The 19,847-nt window shown below is 46.4% G+C and overlaps 1 protein-coding gene across 1 annotated transcript in view; it reads left to right on the top strand.

The window, feature by feature from the left end:
- Positions 1-19,847, top strand: part of LOC137544506 (uncharacterized) — a 59,294-nt gene that overhangs the window by 15,395 nt on the left and 24,052 nt on the right. The window contains exons 4-6 of the mRNA XM_068265595.1: positions 997-1,263; positions 8,746-8,782; positions 10,421-10,529. Coding sequence (XP_068121696.1) covers positions 997-1,263; positions 8,746-8,782; positions 10,421-10,529 — 413 coding nt within the window. The remainder of the gene's footprint in view (positions 1-996; positions 1,264-8,745; positions 8,783-10,420; positions 10,530-19,847) is intronic.

Here is a 19,847-nt window from a genome sequence, read left to right as displayed (position 1 = left end):
AGTGTTCGCAGTGTGCTAATATATTTACAGTCGTGTGCTGACTCACATGTGGTGGCAAGTATTTGAATTGTACATGTGTGGTGAATCCTTTGGAGTCAGGACGCTCCTCTCGGCTAGTCGGCTCATAGATTGTGAATCCACATTTGGGCATCAATGCGCAAAGCGACGGCGAGACAGAGTTTCTGACTCTGAGCGATTGACCCGATCAAAGACCGGCCCGTGCGGTCTATTACAGTCACTACTTGCTAAAGGGTATGCTGCCTACCTAAAGGATGGGAGGTTTTATTTTAAAAGAGAATTAATGGGCAGTGTCTATCTCCCCTAACTGTGTTACTAAGCTCCCACCAGGCTGAGCATTTTACTAACTTCCTATAGGGATGTCATTATATGATTTTCATTCCTCTGGCCTAGGACAATCATCTCTTACACGGCTTTCAAACCTCCAAGGTTTATAGACTCATGTTAAGTTTGGATACAATATGCATTGTTCTTATACTGTTTCTAAGTTGATACAGCACTGTAATATTTGTTACAATACTATGACTGTTGATCTTGCTTTTGTTAATACCAAAATTAATAAAAATTATTGAAACATAAAAGAGAATGAATGCCTGCTTAAAGGGCTGCCCATATAGATCCTGCCATCTGCCAGCCATGACTTCCTTTTAACTGCAGTGTGATACAGCCAAAATGACATCATTTGTAACCCCACGTATGCAGTGGGGCTACCAGCCTTCAGAAAAATATGATGTTAGATGTTACTCAGTAAAGTGGTGCAAGGAAGCAGCTGGCAGGTGGTGAATTCACCACCTTCATCTCCAGTGTGCCCAGGGGTTATTTAATAAAATGGAGTCCGATCGCCAGGAAAAGTTTGAGAACCACTGATGAAGAGTAACAGAAGAAAAAAAATTAACTTCTGGTCAGTGAGATGACGGTTGCATTATATGGTACCAATTTTGTAATTTTTTTATTTTTTTTTACTGTTGTCTTTGTCAGGTGTGACAGTGACGGATGTAGCAGCCACCTCCACCAGCATCAGCTTCTGGACCTCATGTTCTCCTGATTGTCCTCCTGGCTGGGGATTTACCACCACCTGCTGTGATGAGACAACATCTCCTCCGTCATGTAACAGTTCATCTGATGGAAGAAATGTGACATTCTCCAGCCTACAGCCTCTAGCATTGTACAGGATCACCACCACACTGCACAGTGATGAGACGTCACACCTTATATGGAGCAGCAACATCACAACACAGAAGTCAGGTGAGTTGCTACTCGGTTGATACGATTCTACATCCTATGTGAAAGAACTTGGATGGTAGAGTTAAAGTACATCAGTAACAAAAAAAACAACCCCTATGGAGTACTTACCTCGGGAGGAGAAAGCCTCAGGCCGGTTTCACACTACAAACTGGTGGCAGCGATGCATTGTGCCCACCGCACCACCAGAAATAGGCCTTCAGGGAACAGGTTAGTATGCACATGCGCACCCGCCACGCGCACACCCACCCACCCCAAAGATAGAGTAAGACTATGTATGTATATGTATGTGTATATACTGTACTAGGTGACCTAAGCCCATTTAAAAATGGGCTCTAGGTCTGTGTCGAATCCCCATCCCCTCTCCTCCACTCCCCTCCCACCTCCCCTCTCCTCCCCTCCCACCTCCCCTCTCCTCCCACCTCCCCTCTCCTCCCACATCCCCTCTCCTCCACTCCCCTCCCACCTCCCCTCTCCCACCTCCCCTCCGCAGTGTCACCGCGCATGCGCGCACCCGCCGCACGTGCACGCCGCCCGCTGACCCGCCAGACGCCTGCTGACCCGCCGCACGCCCGGCCGCTTGCTGATGCCGCCCGCTCGGCTCCCTGGTCCCAGGCTATCCCTGTGTAGCATTGTCCGTGCTGCGCAGTGCACACAACGATTCAGCACGGACAACGCTACACAGGGACAGCGCACGGACACAGGGGTTTTATATACTGTATATACAGGTCCTTAGCGAAAAATTTGCATATTGTGATAAAGTTCATTATTTTCTGTAATGTACTGATAAACATTAGACTTTCATATATTTTAGATTAATTACACACAACTGAAGTAGTTCAAGCCTTTTATTGGTTTAATATTGATGATTTTGGCATACAGCTCATGAAAACCGCAAATTCCTATCTCAAAAAATTAGCATATTCCATCCGACCAATAAAAGAAAAGTGTTTTTAAAACAAAAAAAGTCAACCTTTAAATAATTATGTTTAGTTATGCACTCAACACGACGAGTCCACAGCACCACGTCAGTAATATATAGCAGTGCAGGGGGACTGCCATGGAGTCAAATGTGGCCCCCTCCTACGCAAATCTTTATATGGGCCTCTATGAGGAGGCATTTGTTTATATACATGAGTATTATTGTACCATGTTGTATGCTGGCTACGATATATCGATGATATTTTTTGCATATGGCGGGGGTTCCAGGAGGCCCTGGCGGTCTTCGTTACTGATCTTCATGAGAGTTGTTAGAGTATTCAGTTGACGGCTCATGTGCACCCTGACCATGTTGCCTTCTTGGACACTGTGGTAATCCGATCTGGAATGACATTCCAAACTGACTTATTTGTCAAACCAACTGACCGAAATTCCTTACTGGAAATTACCAGCTTTCATCCTATTTCTACCCGTGAACATATTCCGGGTGGCCAGTTGGGTAGAGTGAGAAGGATTGTCTCAGACCCTGCAATCAGAGAGACCCGCATTGTAGAAATGAGGGAGAAGTTCAGGCGTAGAGGTTATCCGGAATATACCCTGGAGCAATTGCCTTCACGTAGGAAACGTGTTTCCGGGCCAAGACTCCCCTTTGTTTCCCATTACAATACCTGCAGCAATCAGCTGGGGTCTATTGTGAGAAAACATTGGGGCCTCTTGAAAGAATCTTTTCCTCATATTGAGGAGTTCCATTATCCGCCCCTATTTTCGTTCAAGCAGGCCCTTACAGCGAGAGATAAAATTAAATCTAAGTCTGTTAACCCTGCGGTGACTTCCAGACGGGGCACTTTTCTATGTTTGGGCTGCCATTTATGCCGCCATATTGTGAGGGGGGATACGTTCGCGCATCCATCCAGGTGTGAGAGGTTCTCTATACGGGGCCTCTACACCTGTGATTCCTTGTACGTTGTATACTTACTTAGATGCCCTTGTGGGTTGGTATATGTGGGTGAAACCACACAGCAGTTGCGCAAACGTATCTCTTCTCACAAATATGCTATTAGGACACGTAACATGGAACAAGCTGTTTCTCAGTATTTTACTATGTGCCGCCATACGGTCTCGCAATTAAGGGTCCAAGTCATACATCGGGTTCTCAGTGATTTCAGGGGTGATAGAGCAAAGGAGATCCTCAGGAGGGAAGCTTTTTGGATTAACTGCCTGGGCGCATTGGGTAATAGTGGATTGAACAGGGACTATGATCTCTCTTTTTGCATTTAGCTCTGTTGTGTTTGATACTTGGATTGGTTTGGTCATGGGTGGGGGTTAGGGGACAACATGCTGGTGATACATTGTGATCCACAATCTCTTTTCCTTTTAGGGCAAGTAGCACTTACGTTTACGTGTGTGTTCATGCGTACGTCATGAGGTCAACATGACATTTCAGGAAGATTTTTGGCATGACACACGGGGAGTGAACTGCAGTTCCTCTTCAGGTCCTCTGTATTTTGTCAGTTAGAAGGAGGAGATAAGAAACATTTTAAATTCCTAGGACAGAGTGTGATTGGTCTTGTGTCACAGTGGGTGTTACATAGTTACATAGTTATTTTGGTTGAAAAAAGACATACGTCCATCGAGTTCAACCAGTACAAAGTACAACTCCAACCTGCTCCCTCACATATCCCTGTTAATCCAGAGGAAGGCGAAAAAACCCTTACAAGGCATGGTCCAATTAGCCCCAAAAGGGAAAAATTCCTTCCCGACTCCAGATGGCAATCAGATAAATTCCCTGGATCAACATCATTAGGCATAACCTAGTAATTGTAGCCATGGATGTCTTTCAACGCAAGGAAAGCATCTAAGCCCCCTTTAAATGCAGGTATAGAGTTTGCCATAACGACTTCCTGTGGCAATGCATTCCACATCTTAATCACTCTTACTGTAAAGAACCCTTTCCTAAATAAATGGCTAAAACGTTTTTCCTCCATGCGCAGATCATGTCCTCTAGTCCTTTGAGAAGGCCTAGGGACAAAAAGCTCATCCGCCAAGCTATTATATTGCCCTCTGATGTATTTATACATGTTAATTAGATCTCCTCTAAGGCGTCTTTTCTCTAGACTAAATAAACCTAGTTTATCTAACCTTTCTTGGTAAGCGAGATCTTCCATCCCACGTATCAATTTTGTGCTCGTCTCTGCACCTGCTCTAAAACTGCAATATCTTTTTTGTAATGTGGTGCCCAGAACTGAATTCCATATTCCAGATGTGGCCTTACTAGAGAGTTAAACAGGGGCAATATTATGCTAGCATCTCGAGTTTTTATTTCCCTTTTAATGCATCCCAAAATTTTGTTAGCTTTAGCTGCAGCGGCTTGGCATTGAGTACGATTATTTAACTTGTTGTCGATGAGTACTCCTAAGTCCTTCTCCAAGTTTGATGTCCCCAACTGTATCCCATTTATTTTGTATGGTGCTAGACCATTAGTACAACCAAAATGCATGACTTTACATTTGTCAACATTGAATTTCATCTGCCATGTATGTGCCCATATAGCCATCCTATCCAGATCCTGTTGCAATATGACACTATCTTCCTGAGAGTTGATGATTCTGCACAATTTTGTATCATCTGCAAAAATAGCAACATTGCTCACTACTGCATCTACTAGGTCATTAATAAATAAATTGAAGAGGACTGGACCCAGTACAGACCCCTGTGGGACCCCACTGCTAACAGTCTCCCATTTTGAGTACGATCCATTGACCACAACTCTTTGTTTTCGGTCCATTAGCCAGTTCCCTATCCATGCCCACAAACTCGTCCCCAGTCCTTGCATCCTCAACTTTTGCACCAGACTTCTGGCTATCTTGCAGTTCCCCATCAGGTCCTCCATGTCCTCTCTGCATCCTGATTGGTTATTTTGTATTGATGACTAGTATATATAAGAGTAGCAATTGTGTTGTATTTCAGAGAGAGCCTGATACAGCTTGAGGAATGATCTTGTCCGAAACAGCGTCTGTCGCTGTTATGGCTATCTCTTTGCCTTTTTAAATAATAAAAGAGCTATATATTACTCACGTGGTGCTGTGGACTCTTCATGTTGGACTTTGCATGACCCACTGAGGGCTACTGGGTCTATCCACTTTAGCACACGTCTGTCTGTCCCCATTTGGGTGCTGGTCTATCCAGTTTCTACAGTTATGCACTCAATACTTGGTCGGGAATCCTTTTGAAGAAATTACTGCTTCAATGCGGCGTGGCATGGAGGCAATCAGCCTGTGGCACTGCTCAGGTGTTATGGAGGCCCAGGATGCTTCGATAGCGGCCTTAAGCTTATCCAGAGTGTTGGGTCTTGCGTCTCTCAACTTTCTCTTCACATTATCCCACAGATTCTCTATGGGGTTCAGGTCAGGAGAGTTGGCAGGCCAATTGAGCACAGTAATACCATGGTCAGTAAACCATTTACCAGTGGTTTTGGCACTGTGAGCAGGTGCCAGGTCGTGCTGAAAAATGAAATCTTCATCTCCATAAAGCTTTTCAGCAGATGGAAGCATGAAGTGCTCCAAAATCTCCTGATAGCTAGCTGCATTGACCCTGCCCTTGATAAAACACAGTGGACCAACACCAGCAGCTGACATGGCACCCCAGACCATCACTGACTGTGAGTACTTGACACTGGACTTCAGGCATTTTGGCATTTCCCTCTCCCCAGTCTTCCTCCAGACTCTGGCACCTTGATATCTGAATGACATGCAAAAGTTGCTTTCATCCGAAAAAAGTACTTTGGACCACTGAGCAACAGTCCAGTGCTGCTTCTCTGTGTTCAAAAGTGGCTTGATCTGGGGAATGCGGCACCTGTAGCCCATTTCCTGCACACGCCTGTACACGGTGGCTCTGGATGTTTCTACTCCAGACTCAGTCCACTGCTTCCGCAGGTCCCCCAAGGTCTAGAATCGGTCCTTCTCCACAATCTTCCTCAGGGTCCGGTCACCTCTTCTCGTTGTGCAGCGTTTTCTGCCACACTTTTTCCTTCCCACAGACTTCCCACTGAGGTGCCTTGATACAGCACTCTGGGATCAGCCTATTCGTTCAGAAACCTCTTGCTTGAGGGTGTCAATGATGGCCTTCTGGACAGCAGTCAGGTCGGCAGTCTTACCCATGATTGCAGCTTTGAGTAATGAACCAGGCTGGGAGTTTTTAAAAGCCTCAGGAATCTTTTGCAGGTGTTTGGAGTTAATTAGTTGATTTAGATGATTAGGTTAATAGCTCGTTTAGAGAACCTTTTCATGATATGCTAATTTTTTGAGATAGGAATTTTGGGTTTTCATGAGCTGTATGCCAAAATCATCAATATTAAAACAATAAAGGGCTTGAACTACTTCAGTTGTGTGTAATTAATCTAAAATATATAAAAGTCTAATATTTATTAGTACATTACAGAAAATAACGAACTTTATCACTATATGCTAATTTTTTGAGAAGGACTTGTATACATAGTCTTACTCTTTCTTTGGGTAATTCTGTATTTTTTTCTGGAATTGTTACATTTTTTAGTCATTCTACACAGAAAAATTAGAATGAAAAAAAGTATATTTATGCCAAAATATACTTTTTTTCATCTTACATTCTTCCTAATTATCACATGACGTGTCACAGTTATAAAATATATATATAAATAAATATATACACACATGAAGTTTGTAGGCGCCACTCTATTTCTCTATCACCCGCTTATCAGCTGCTGAGTTCTCAAGGTGTGGGGTATCCCCTTAGCCCCCACCAATCATAAGGTATCATAAGGTATAAAAGAAAGGAAGAGAACAGTGCTTAAGCTTCAATCTATTGCACTAATAGTTTTTATTGCTTTTATATATACAATTTCCAGTTGTTCCGGAAAGCATGTAATCATAATAAACATAAAAACATCATAAAAAACATGTGTTATCCCTAAAAGAGTTTTTCATCCAATAGCCCCTAAATATAACTCCTATCTATCTAGCACAAGGAGGTTTGGATAATAAGCCCCACTCGTATTTACATACATACAACCATACGCACCTTGGAGCCACCTGATTCTCTAAAAAAAATCCTCCTAAAAAAATCTTTTTCCTTTTTTGATAATCCGTGCGATGGACTGATATAAATGAATCCTTGTAGGTGTTCAAACGTTAATGGGATGGATAGTTCACTTCCTTTTTATCATTAAGAGGGTTTGATCCCTTCCCAGTGTAAACACTAATGTCACTTACGCGTCTTGTAGTCTCAAAAGATGTCCCGTGTGGGCTCCGGCCGGTAGCCTCGCAGGCAGGGATCTTAAAGATTTAAAGAAGGATATTGGATACCCAATTCATATGGACAACCTATGAAAAAGAAAGGAAAAAATTATAGAGATTAAATTGAATGGAGGTCGCTATGAACAACTAATGGAGTTCCCCTTTAAGAGGTGGTGGATATTGAATGGAGGGGATATCTATAAAAAGCAGGAAATGGTGGCCAGTGGGTATTCCCTAATCCTGATGAAGATAGTCGTAATACTATCGAAACATGTCGATGTAAGGGCCCCTTGCTAACCCATCAGGTTGTCTTGAGCGGTTCCTATTTGACTGCAACAGAATCCGCGATATAACTACGCAGATACGGCTTGTCAATACAAGTTTTATATGAAGTAGCCGCAGTGGAACGCATGGTGGGACGCAGGAGCCTGGAAGGGAAGTGACGTCACTCCCAGCTGGTCCATCACCCGGAAGCCGCAGAGCCGGAACGAACGGAGCCGCAAGAGACCTGCACACAGACGGACGTCAAACCGGAGGAAGCGGCTAAACAGGGCTGGAAGCTAATCCCTGCCTGCGAGGCTACCGGCCGGAGCCAACACGGGACATCTTTTGAAACTACAAGACGCGTAAGTGACATTAGTGTTTACACTGGGAAGGGATCAAACCCTCTTAATGATAAAAAGGAAGTGAACTATCCATCCCATTAACGTTTGAACACCTACAAGGATTCATTTATATCAGTCCATCGCACGGATTATCAAAAAAGGAAAAAGATTTTTTTAGGAGGATTTTTTTAGAGAATCAGGTGGCTCCAAGGTGCGTATGGTTGTATGTATGTAAATACGAGTGGGGCTTATCATCCAAACCTCCTTGTGCTAGATAGATAGGAGTTATATTTAATAAATAGATTGAAGCTTAAGCGCTGTTCTCTTCCTTTCTTTTACAGTCTGGCACAGAAGCTGAAAGGTTTGATGTTTGCTTTAGATGGTGTGAGCAGGTGGGCAGAGGTTTATGAAATGTGGTGCTCCTGCCCCAACTTATGCTGTTTTTGTTGAATTCTTTTCATCAAGTATACTGTTATGTATGGCTTTGTTATTACATGAGAACACTGTATGAAGTTGTTTCTCCTCAGCTGTATCTCTCAGCTTTGCACAAGTTTACAGTTTGCCTAAAGACCTTTTTTGCTCTTTGAAGTTTGTAGTCTTGTTATGACTGTTCAGTAGTCCAATATGAGGAGTTCCTACCCAGTCATGACCTCTCACTGTTTATTCCACAGATCTCCCCAGGGAGAGGACAGACGATGCCTCCATGCTGTAAGTAGATTTCTCACAATGGAATGATACATTTTTACCTTACTATTACATTTTTAATAACATTTACATAACATAGCTGACAATACTCACTCCAGACAAAGACAAGACAAATAACATTTATATCGAGCTTTTCTACTGGCTGACTCAAAGCGCCAGAGCTGCAGCCACTAGGAGGCGCTCTATAGGCAGTAGCAGTGTTGGGCCAGAGCTGCAGCCACTAGGGGGCACTCTATAGGCAGTAGCAGTGTGAGGCCAGAGCTGCAACCTCTAGGACGCGCTCTATAGGCAGTAGCAGTGTTCGGCCAGAGCTGCAGCCACTAGGGGACACTCTATAGGCAGTAGCAGTGTGAGGCCAGAGCTGCAACCACTAGGGGGCACTCTATAGGCAGTAGCAGTGTTAGGCCAGAGCTGCAGCCACTAGGGGGTACTCTATAGGCAGTAGCAGTGTTAGGCCAGAGCTGCAGCCACTACGGGGTGCTCTATAGGCAGTAGCAGTGTTAGGCCAGAGCTGCAGCCACTAGGGAGTGCTCTATAGGCAGTAGCAGTGTTAGGCCAGAGCTGCAGCCACTAGGGGGCGCTCTATAGGCAGTAGCAGTGTTGGGCCATAGCTGCACCCACTAGGGGGCACTCTATAGGCAGTAGCAGTGTTAGGGAGACTTGCCTAAGGTCTCCTACTTGAATGGGTGCTGGCTTACTGAACAGGCAGAGCCGAGATTTGAACCCTGGTCTCCTGTGTCAGAGGCAGAGCCCTTAACCATTGCACCATCCAGCCACGGTGGCAGGTGGCATGTGGCAGGTGGCAAAGCCCTGGTGGCCACATTGACAAGGTGGTTGTGAGGGAAAGGCGGGTGTAGGGGGGCCACCAGGTCAGTAAACAAGTAAAATCTAGCTGCTGCAGCAAACTAAGAAGGGGAAGGGGGTGTTCAGAGACAAATACATGTTCATGAGGCAGGTGAAATCAAGCTGAGGTACGAATCAGAGATGAAAATCAAGTCCTTAGAGTTGAGAATGAGGTCCATCGAGTATATAACAATGAGATGTTGGGAATGCAGAGAGATATGGCTTTGCCTAAGTTCTGGTGAGCAATCTTTCCTCCCAAGGTAAAGCCATGGCTGTGGCCAAGTCTTGGGAACCACCATTTCCTCCCCAGGTAAATACATGGCTGTGACCAAGTCCTGGGAACCACCATTTCCTTCCCAGATAAAGTCATGGCTGTGGCCAAGTCCTGGGAACCACCATTTCCTTCCCAGATAAAGTCATGGCTGTGGCCAAGTCCTGGGAACCACCATTTCCTCCCCAGATAAAGCCATGGCTGTGGCCAAGTCCTGGGAACCACCATTTCCTCCCCAGGTAAATACATGGCTGTGGCCAAGTCCTGGGAACCACCATTTCCTCCCCAGGTAAATACATGGCTGTGCCCAAGTCCTGGGAACCACCATTTCCTTCCCAGATAATGTCATGGCTGTGCCCAAGTCCTGGGAACCACCATTTCCTTCCCAGATAAAGTCATGGCTGTGGCCAAGTCCTGGGAACGACCATTTCCTCCCCAGGTAAAGCCATGGCTGTGGCCAAGTCCTGGGAACCAACATTTCCTCCCCAGGTAAATACATGGCTGTGACCTATCTCCTTGCTTTGCAGAAGGTTGTTACTATGGATTTATAATCCATTCTTGCTGCTGAAGCTTCTGGCCGCGGTGACTATCGCAGTGATTCCAGGTATTCCATGGAAGCAGCAGAAATATACCAGAGTGAGTATCTGACATCGTACTACATTTTACATTTTACTTTTGCTTTAGAGCTCCTAGTGTACAGGTCAGTGTAGGGGGCGGGGCTTGGAGAGGGATACCTTCATGTGGTGCCCCCTGCTGGTCACATGATTATGGACAGGTCAGTGTAGGGGGCGGGGCTTGGAGAGGGATACCTTCATGTGGTGCCCCCTGCTGGACATATGATTAGGGAAAGGTCAGTGTAGGGGGCGGGGCTTGGAGAGGGATACCTGGATGTGGTGCCCTCTGCTGGTCATATGATCAGGGACAGTTCACTGTAGAGAAGGGGGCCTGGATAGGAATACCTGCATGTGGTGCCCCCCTACTGGTCACATGATCAGGGACAGGTCAGTGTAGAGGAGGGGGGCTGGAGAAGGATACCTGCATGTGGTGCCCCCTGCTGGTCACATGATCAGGGACAGGTCAGTGTAGGGGCGGGGCTTGGAGAAGGATACCTGCATGTGGTGCCCCCTGCTGGTCACATGATCAGGGACAGGTCAGTGTAGGGGCGAGGTTTGGAGAGGGATACCTTCATGTGGTGCCCCCTGCTGGTCACATGATCAGGGACAGGTCAGTGTAGGGGGCGGGGCTTGGAGAGGGATACCTGCATGTGGTGCCCCCTGCTGGTCACATGATCAGGGACAGGTCAGTGTAGAGAAGGGGGCCTGGATAGATATACCTGCATGTGGTGCCCCCTGCTGGTCACATGATCAGGGACAGGTCAGTGTAGGGGGCGGGGCTTGGAGAGGGATACCTGCATGTGGTGCCCCCTGCTGGTCACATGATCAGGGACAGGTCAGTGTAGGGGCGGGGCTTGGAGAGGGATACCTGCATGTGGTGCCCCCTGCTGGTCACATGATCAGGGACAGGTCAGTGTAGAGGGCGGGGCTTGTAAAATGATACCTGAATGCAGTGTCCCCTGCTGGTCACATGATCAGGGACATGTCAGTGTAGGGGGCGGGGCTTGGAGAGGGATACCTGCATGTGGTGCCCCCTGCTGGTCACATGATCAGGGACAGGTCAGTGTAGGGGGCAGGGCTTGAGAAAAATACCTGCTCGTGGTGCCAGCTGCTGGTCACATGATCAGGGACAGGTCAGTGTAGGGGGCGGGGCTTGGAGAGGGATAACTGCATGTGGTGTCCTCTGCTGGTCACATGATCAGGGACAGGTCAGTGTAGGGGGTGGGTCTTGGAGAGGGATACGTGCATGTGGTGACCCCTGCTGGTCACATAAATCAGGGTTAGGTCAGTGTAGGGGGCAGGGCTTGGAGAGGGATACCTGAATGCAGTGCCCCCTGCTGGTCACATGATCAGGGACAGGTCAGTGTAGGGGCGGGGCTTGGAGAGGGATACCTGCATGTGGTGCCCCCTGCTGGTCACATGATCAGGGACAGGTCAGTGTAGGGGCGGGGCTTTTAGAGGGATTCCTGCATGTGGTGCCCCCTGCTGGTCACATGATCAGGGACAGGTCAGTGTAGGGGGCGGGGCTTGGAGAGGGATACCTGAATGCAGTGCCCCCTGCTGGTCACATGATCAGGGACAGGTCAGTGTAGGGGGCGGGGCTTGGAGAGGGATACCTGAATGCAGTGCCCCCTGCTGGTCACATTATCAGGGACAGGTCAGTGTAGGGGCGGGGCTTGGAGAGGGATACCTGCATGTGGTGCCCCCTGCCGGTCACATGATCTATGATTGTGTATGACTGAGCTCTCTCTCCTGTCTATGGCCGATTGTCCATCTCAGCTCTTGCTAGATTTGGTCCTGCAGACACAGGTGCATGCATTTTTATTCTATTTTATTTTATTGGCTGACAAGAAAAAATACATATATCACCTCAAGCAAAAAAAATGTAAATAAGTTATTAGGGAGGTGCTAAAGGGGGTGTGGTCAGCAAAAGAGCAAAAACAGTTAACCCTTTGCACTCTCACATGCAAGTGTTCAAGCAAATACATTTACAGGAATCCAGACAGACACCAATGTTATCCCTACAGTTAAGTTAAAAGCCGGGTCTAATGGTGCCCATACATGGTACAATTTTTTCTTTTTTTTCGATTAGATAAATTCGTTCGATTCGTTAGATCGAAAAAAATCGCAGAGCTGTTTTCAAGGTACCATACACGAACGTTCAATTAGGCTGAAAATCCGGGGAAAATGATCGAATATGCCCATAAATCAAATTGAGAAATAAGATAAAGATAAAGATAAAATTAAGTATTCGATGGAATGGTTTATTCGATCGGAAGTGACGTTTTTTCAACCGGAATCTCTTTTTTTTTCAACTCGAGCTGTATTTTACCTCAGATAGTTAACACAGACGGCAGTTGAAAGCGTCTATTGAGCTGTATGTTTCCTCTGAGTGGTTCAGTTTATTTATTGTGAAGTTAATATTACCTCAGAGCAACTATATAGGTGTGTTTTACCTCACAGTGTTGTTGTTTTTCTTTTCGTGCTGAGGGAATTTTTACCACAGAGTGATTACAAAAAGCTCTATTAACCTATTTTAGTTCCTGGACGTAGAAACTACGTCCAGGAACCATGCGCGCTCCCGCGGCCGATCGCACGCTTTTTCTGGTTGTTACCTCCCCCATGCGTCTCTCTAAGCGTATGTTACGCTTAGCGTAACGTCATGTAAACAAACTCATGGCCGCCATGGTGTGGCCAAAAAGTAAAACTACAACTAAAAGTAAAAAAAATTAAATTCAAGACACATTTACATTATAAAAACTATTGTTTACATCCCACCCTCCCAAAAATACCCAAATAAAATGTTTAATATAAAAAAAAAAAACATTACAATAAAAAAAAAACATGTAAATATTTACCTAAGGGTCTAAACTTTTTAAATATCAATGTAAAGATGAAATATTTCTATATTTTTTTCTTTTAAACCAGTGCTGGGCCGAAATTACGCATGCGCGTAATTACGCACCGTAAATTACCGCTATTTTACGCGTAAGCGCTACGCGTAATTTACGGTCTTACGCGTAAGTATGCACGCGTAAAGCCGTAAAGCGGTATTGTAATTACGCCGGCTACCGTAATAGCGTAGGCATGCGTAATTTTACGGCAAATTACGCGTAATTTTACGCGTAATTTCGTAGGCACAACTCCCCTTTTCTAGGAGTAGCCAATCAGTTATCAAGTTTGTTTGGGAGCTACATCCTAAGCAACCAATAGTATCTTCTCCCGCCCTTCAGTATATAAGCTGTCAGCCATGATCTGTGTTCTTTGTGGGTTGCTTTCACTTTCTGAGGAGAAGGAGTGAGACAGAGAGTGATACAGTTACACATCCATATTAATTGCAATTCTATTGCATTTTCTTACATCTTTGATCTGTGTGATTGTAATTGTAAGCCTGTGTTAGGAAGTTGATTATTGTAGTTAGGGCTTTGTTTAGGGTTAGAATTCTGTTGTTTAGTGAGGCAGGGAAAACTGATTATAGGGCTTGTGATTTTACAGTGAAAGCGTGTAGATTGTAGAGACAAGAGAGGGCCTGTGATATGTAATAGAGTGAAATCAGTTAGATTCAGGGATCGTGTGCTGAGAGTGAATTGTATTTGTGTTTTTTTGTTTTTTTTAATCATTTTAATTATTTGATTTGATTGAATTTTATTTTCATTTTTTTTGTGGGGGGATTTATTTCAAGTGCGTTGTCCCAAAGCAATTGATATATAATTTGGACTAGCTCTTCAGTCCTCTCCTTCCTCATTACATTGAAATTTTAATTTGATTTATTTTTATTTTATACGTTTATCATTTGTCACTTTCCCCTACATTTCAATAAAACACTAACGTTTGGCACTTGCTGAACATATTCCCTACAATGTCTGGCAGAGGTGGAGCAGGCCGTGCCCGTGGCCGAGGAATTGAAACCACTGCAAAAAGATGTTTGTTTGACACCTTGACAGGCAGTGATCAAGAACCAGCAGCCCAAAAAGTACATCCCTATTTCACAGCAGGAAGGGGACGCTCTGCACCGGCAGGGGTCAGTCCAAAACTGGCAGGGGACAGTCAGTTGGTAGTGGACAATCAGTGCGAGGTAGTGGCCAATCCTCAACAGGCACAGTGAGGAGTGAAGATGTAACTCCAAAAAAAGTCTACAACCTTATTCGCGATTCAAGGATGATGAAGGGCCCACGACGCCCCATTATGGAGAGCCAGGCTGCTGATATTGTGGAGTTTGTGACGAGAGATAGCGGTTCTCAGTCCCCCAATCTTCAGGCCCTGGAGAGTAGCAGCAGTACCAGCAGCACACCCATGCCTGCTCACAGATCTGCCACCAACATCCAAAATGAGCCTTCACTTCCATATACTGCACATATTGCAGACCTTGTGGACAAAGCTCTTTCGCAGTCCGACATAAACCTAGAGTCTGATGCCCAGAATTTTTTTAATGAACCTCAGAATGTTATCGATGAGGGATTGGCGGGTGATGATCATGATGACAACTTGTACCATGCCCGCGATCAGTCTCAGTCCTCAATGGGAGAACATAACATCCAGGATGAGGGCTCTCCCAACCTTCTTTCTCCCAATTATCCTGATGATGATGAGCTGGGTTCTTATAAGGGATATAGTGACGATGATCTGGATAGGGACTATGCCCCGCCTGAACGTCACGATGATGCCAGCTCAGATGATTCAGAGCCGCAGAGGCTGCATCAGCATACCGTGAGACCTAGTGGAAGCAGTGGCTCCTCTGGTAGGCTTTTTCAAACGAGGCAGCAGCCACAGCCTGAGCCTGCATCTGAAAGCACCCTCTCCCAAATTGTTGTGCCTGAGACTGAAAAAACAGTTAAAAAATCATCTAAGAAAGCCCCAGTTTGGAAGTACTTTACCGTTGATGAATCTGATCCCCACATTGCCATATGCAACATTTGTGGTCATAAGGTGCGTTTAGGGAAGGACTTGTCAAGAGCGGGCACAGGTGGACCACTCTCCCACATAAAAAAGCATAAGAGAGAAAATCAGCTTGTTCAGGAAGCAATGGGTAAAAGACCCCGCACAGTGCCCCATCCTTCTTCCCATTCAGGTTCTGACATCGGCACCCCTTCCCCCTGCCTTCACTCCGCAACACAGTCTGGCAGTAGAGGCCACATGCAGTGGCGGATCTAGAGGGGTGCAGGCATGGCTAGTGCCATGGGCGCCAGCACACCATGGGCGCCATGCCTGCCCCCATGCTGCCTGCCACCTACGCATCCTTGCCGCTCTTTCCACTATCACTATGCCTCCGGTCCCCCGCGCCCCCCCCCCCCCCTCGTTCCTTTCCATGGGGGATATGCTATTCGCCACTTTCGCATCTTGTGCTTCCCAGCCCTCCCTCCCATCCATGCTAGATCCCTCCGGTCTCCCGCGCCCCCACCCGCCGGCTCTCTGTCCCTGCTTTCAGACTTTAGTTTAGCGGCAAGAGGCGAGACAGAGAGGGCGCACTCCATACACCCGTCGCGTCACATGCGGAAGTGACGTCATCAACTACTTCCTGCATTTGAAGCGCACCGGGCGGGAAGTGTGCGCCCTCTCTGTCTCGCCTCTTGCTACTAAACTAAAGTCTGACTGACAGCAGGGACAGAGAGCCGGCGGGCGGGGGCGCGGAAGACCGGAGGCATCTACCATGGGAGGGAGGCACAAGATGCGGAGGTGGCGAAAATCTAACTCCGGTCCAGGAACAGAGAGCCGGGAATGTGGTAGAGGTGAGCACTTCATCCCTCCTCCTTTTGCAAGTCTCAGGGCCTCTTTACTTCTTTCTGCTATATGTCACCACAAGGCCTCTTTACTGCATTCTGCTATATGTCAATACAGGGCCTCTTTACTGCATTCTGCTATATGTCACCACAGGACCTCTTTACTGCATTCTGCTATATGTCACTACAAGGGCCTCTTTACTGCATTGTGCTACATGTCACTACAGGGCCTCTTTACTGCATTCTGCTATATGTCACTACAGTGCCTCTTTACTGCATTCTGCTATATGTCACCACAGGACCTCTTTACTGCATTCTGCTATATGTCACTACAGGACCTCTTTACTGCATTCTGCTATATGTCACCACAGGACCTCTTTACTGCATTCTGCTATATGTCACCACAGGACCTCTTTACTGCATTCTGCTATATGTCACCACAGGACCTCTTTACTGCACTCTGCTATATGTCACCACAGGACATCTTTACTGCATTCTACTATATGTCACTACAGGACCTCTTTACTGCATTCTACTATATGTCACTACAGGGCCTCTTTACTGCATTCTACTATATGTCACTACAGGGCCTCTTTACTGCATTCTGCTATATGTCACCACAGGACCTCTTTACTGCATTCTGCTATATGTCACTACAGGGCCCTTTTTACTGCTTTCTGCTATATGTCACTACAGGGCCCTTTTTACTGCTTTCTGCTATATGTCACTACAGGGCCTCTTTACTGCACTCTGCTACATGTCACTACAGGGCCTCTTTACTGCATTCTCCTATATGTCACTACAGGGCCCTTTTTACTGCTTTTTGCTATATGTCACTACAGGGCCTCTTTACTGCACTCTGCTACATGTCACTACAGGGCCTCTTTACTGCATTCTCCTATATGTCACTACAGGGCCTATTTACTGCATTCTGCTACATGTCACTACAGGGCCTCTTTACTGCATTCTGCTATATGTCACTACAGGGCCCTTTTTACTGCTTTCTGCTATATGTCACTACAGGGCCCTTTTTACTGCTTTCTGCTATATGTCACTACAGGGCCTCTTTACTGCACTCTGCTACATGTCACTACAGGGCCTCTTTACTGCATTCTCCTATATGTCACTACAGGGCCTCTTTACTGCATTCTGCTATATGTCACTACAGGGCCCTTTTTACTGCTTTCTGCTATATGTCACTACAGGGCATCTTTACTACATTCTGCTATATGTCACTACAGGGCCTCTTTACTGCACTCTGCTACATGTCACTACAGGGTCTCTTTACTGCACTCTGCTATATGTCACTACAGGGCCTCTTTACTGCATTCTGCTATATGTCACTACAGGGCCTCTTTACTGCACTCTGCTACATGTCACTACAGGGCCTCTTTACTGCATTCTGCTATATGTCACTACAGGGCCTCTTTACTGCATTCTGCTATATGTCACTACAGGGCCTCTTTACTGCATTCTGCTATATGTCACTACAGGGCCTATTTACTGCATTCTGCTATATGTCACTACAGGGCCTTTTTTACTGCACTCTGCTATATGTCACCACAGGGCCTCTTTACTGCATTCTGCTATTTGTCACCACAGGGTCTCTTTACTGCACTCTGCTACATGTCACTATAGGGCCTCTTTACAGCATTCTGCTATATGTCACTACAGGGCCTCTTTACTGCATTCTGCTATATGTCACTACAGGGCCTCTTTACTGCACTCTGTTACATGTCACTACAGGGCCTCTTGCTATCATTGTAATTTGCTTATGTGATTCCATCCACACTTTTGGTGGTATAATAACAATGTATAATATTACAGAATCACGTTTTATTATTCTGCTCAATATAGGCTGGTTTTCTTTACATCACAGGAGGCTGATTTCTGGGACTCTTGTATGAAGCAATGTTTGGCATTAGTGGAGTGACGATGTTAGAGTAGCAGGATATCCAGAATTAGATGCTGTTAGACTCTGTTGTCTCATCTAATTTACCATCACAGGGATATCATTTAGTTGTGATTTATCATCGGAATCATTTGTCCTCTGCAATGCATTTGCTAATTCTGTTACAGGGGTGCAGGTATACCTTGTGTGGGGAGGAGGGGATCGGGCTGGCTGTGCAAGAGGAGCTTACAATCTAACTTTTGCCGCACTTGGCTACCTAATTATTTGATCTTGATGCCCCTGACTGTAATGCTTATTGTGAGGCACCTGGTTACTGAATTATTGCATCTGGAGGTGTGTAACTTCTTAATAAAAACTACTAATTAAAAATGTAATTGGAGGCAGTGACTACTTGATTATCTGGAGGCATGTGACTACTTGGGGGGGGGCGCAATCTCAATGTTTGCCATGGGCGCTATATTGCCTAGATACGCCTCTGCTCTGGCCACATGTCAGCTACCTCAATTGCACGTTTCTCGTCAGTGGCTCACAGCACCCAGCCCTTAATTACTGAGTCGATAAGGTCGACAAAGCCACTGCCTTCCCATCACAGCAGGATCCGGAGGCTGAATGGGCTGCTGTCACAGGCTATGGTCCAGCAGTTATTGCCCTACAGTCTTGTAGAGGAGGGTACAGCCATTCGCGAGCTGCTGAGGTTTGGCATACCAGAATGGCGGATCCCCAGCCGCCATTTTTTTGCTAGGACAGCAGTACCTGACCTGTATCGCCACACTGTGGATAATGTGACCCTGTCCCTTGACTATTCTGTAGGCAACAGGGTACATCTCACGACAGATTGCTGGACCAGCAGTCATGGCCAGGGACGTTATATGTCCTTTACGGCACATTGGGTCACCCTCCAATGTCAACAGGAGGGTTCCAGTCCTGGGGCGGCCAATGAGCTGGTTGCGCCGCCCCGTGGTGTCAAGGGGAACAGTTCCACACTTGCCTCTAGTCATGTCGCAACCGCTACAGCTGAGGCCCCCAGTAAGCGTGCCCGTGGGACTGGCCACAGCAGAGTGGTACATCGACGCTGTCAGGCGGTTCTGGGCTTAGTCAGCGTTGAGCAGCAGAGACTTACTGCACCAAATGTCCTGGCCATTATCAACGGACAGGTGCAGAAGTGGCTGACCCCAAGAAGACTCCAGGCTGGTCATGTTGTATGTGACAACGCAGCAAATCTGATTGCCGCCCTGAATCAGGGCAACATCCCCCATGTGCCATGTTTTGCCCACATACTCAACCTGGTGGTGCAGCGCTTTATACGCACCTACCCAGGTTTGAGTGATGTGGTGCAGCATGCAAGAAGAGTTGTATCGAAGTTACGTTATTCTTCAAATGCCAAAGATTCGCTGTCTAAATTGCAGGAGAAACATGGCCTGCCCCCCCATAGGCTCATTGCAGACAGTGCAACACGGTGGAACTCCACACTTCGCATGCTGAATAGGTTGTGCGAGCAGAAAAAGGCGGTTGCAGAGTACCTCCGAGGAGGACATGGCACCCAGGGCGCACCTGCCCGATTCACCCAGGAAGAGTGGCGGCTGATGTATCAAGTCTGCCGTGTCTTGTCCCCATTCGATCAGGCTACAACATTCGTAAGTGGGGCACAAGTCTGTATCAGCGAAGTGATCCCTCTCGTGTACATGCTGGACGAGAGTCTGAGTAGCCTGAT

This window comes from Hyperolius riggenbachi, chromosome 1 (assembly GCF_040937935.1).
Source record: "Hyperolius riggenbachi isolate aHypRig1 chromosome 1, aHypRig1.pri, whole genome shotgun sequence".
Taxonomy (NCBI): domain Eukaryota; kingdom Metazoa; phylum Chordata; class Amphibia; order Anura; family Hyperoliidae; genus Hyperolius; species Hyperolius riggenbachi.
Note: the sequence above shows the minus strand (reverse complement) of the source record. Positions and strands in the feature narration are given on the sequence as shown.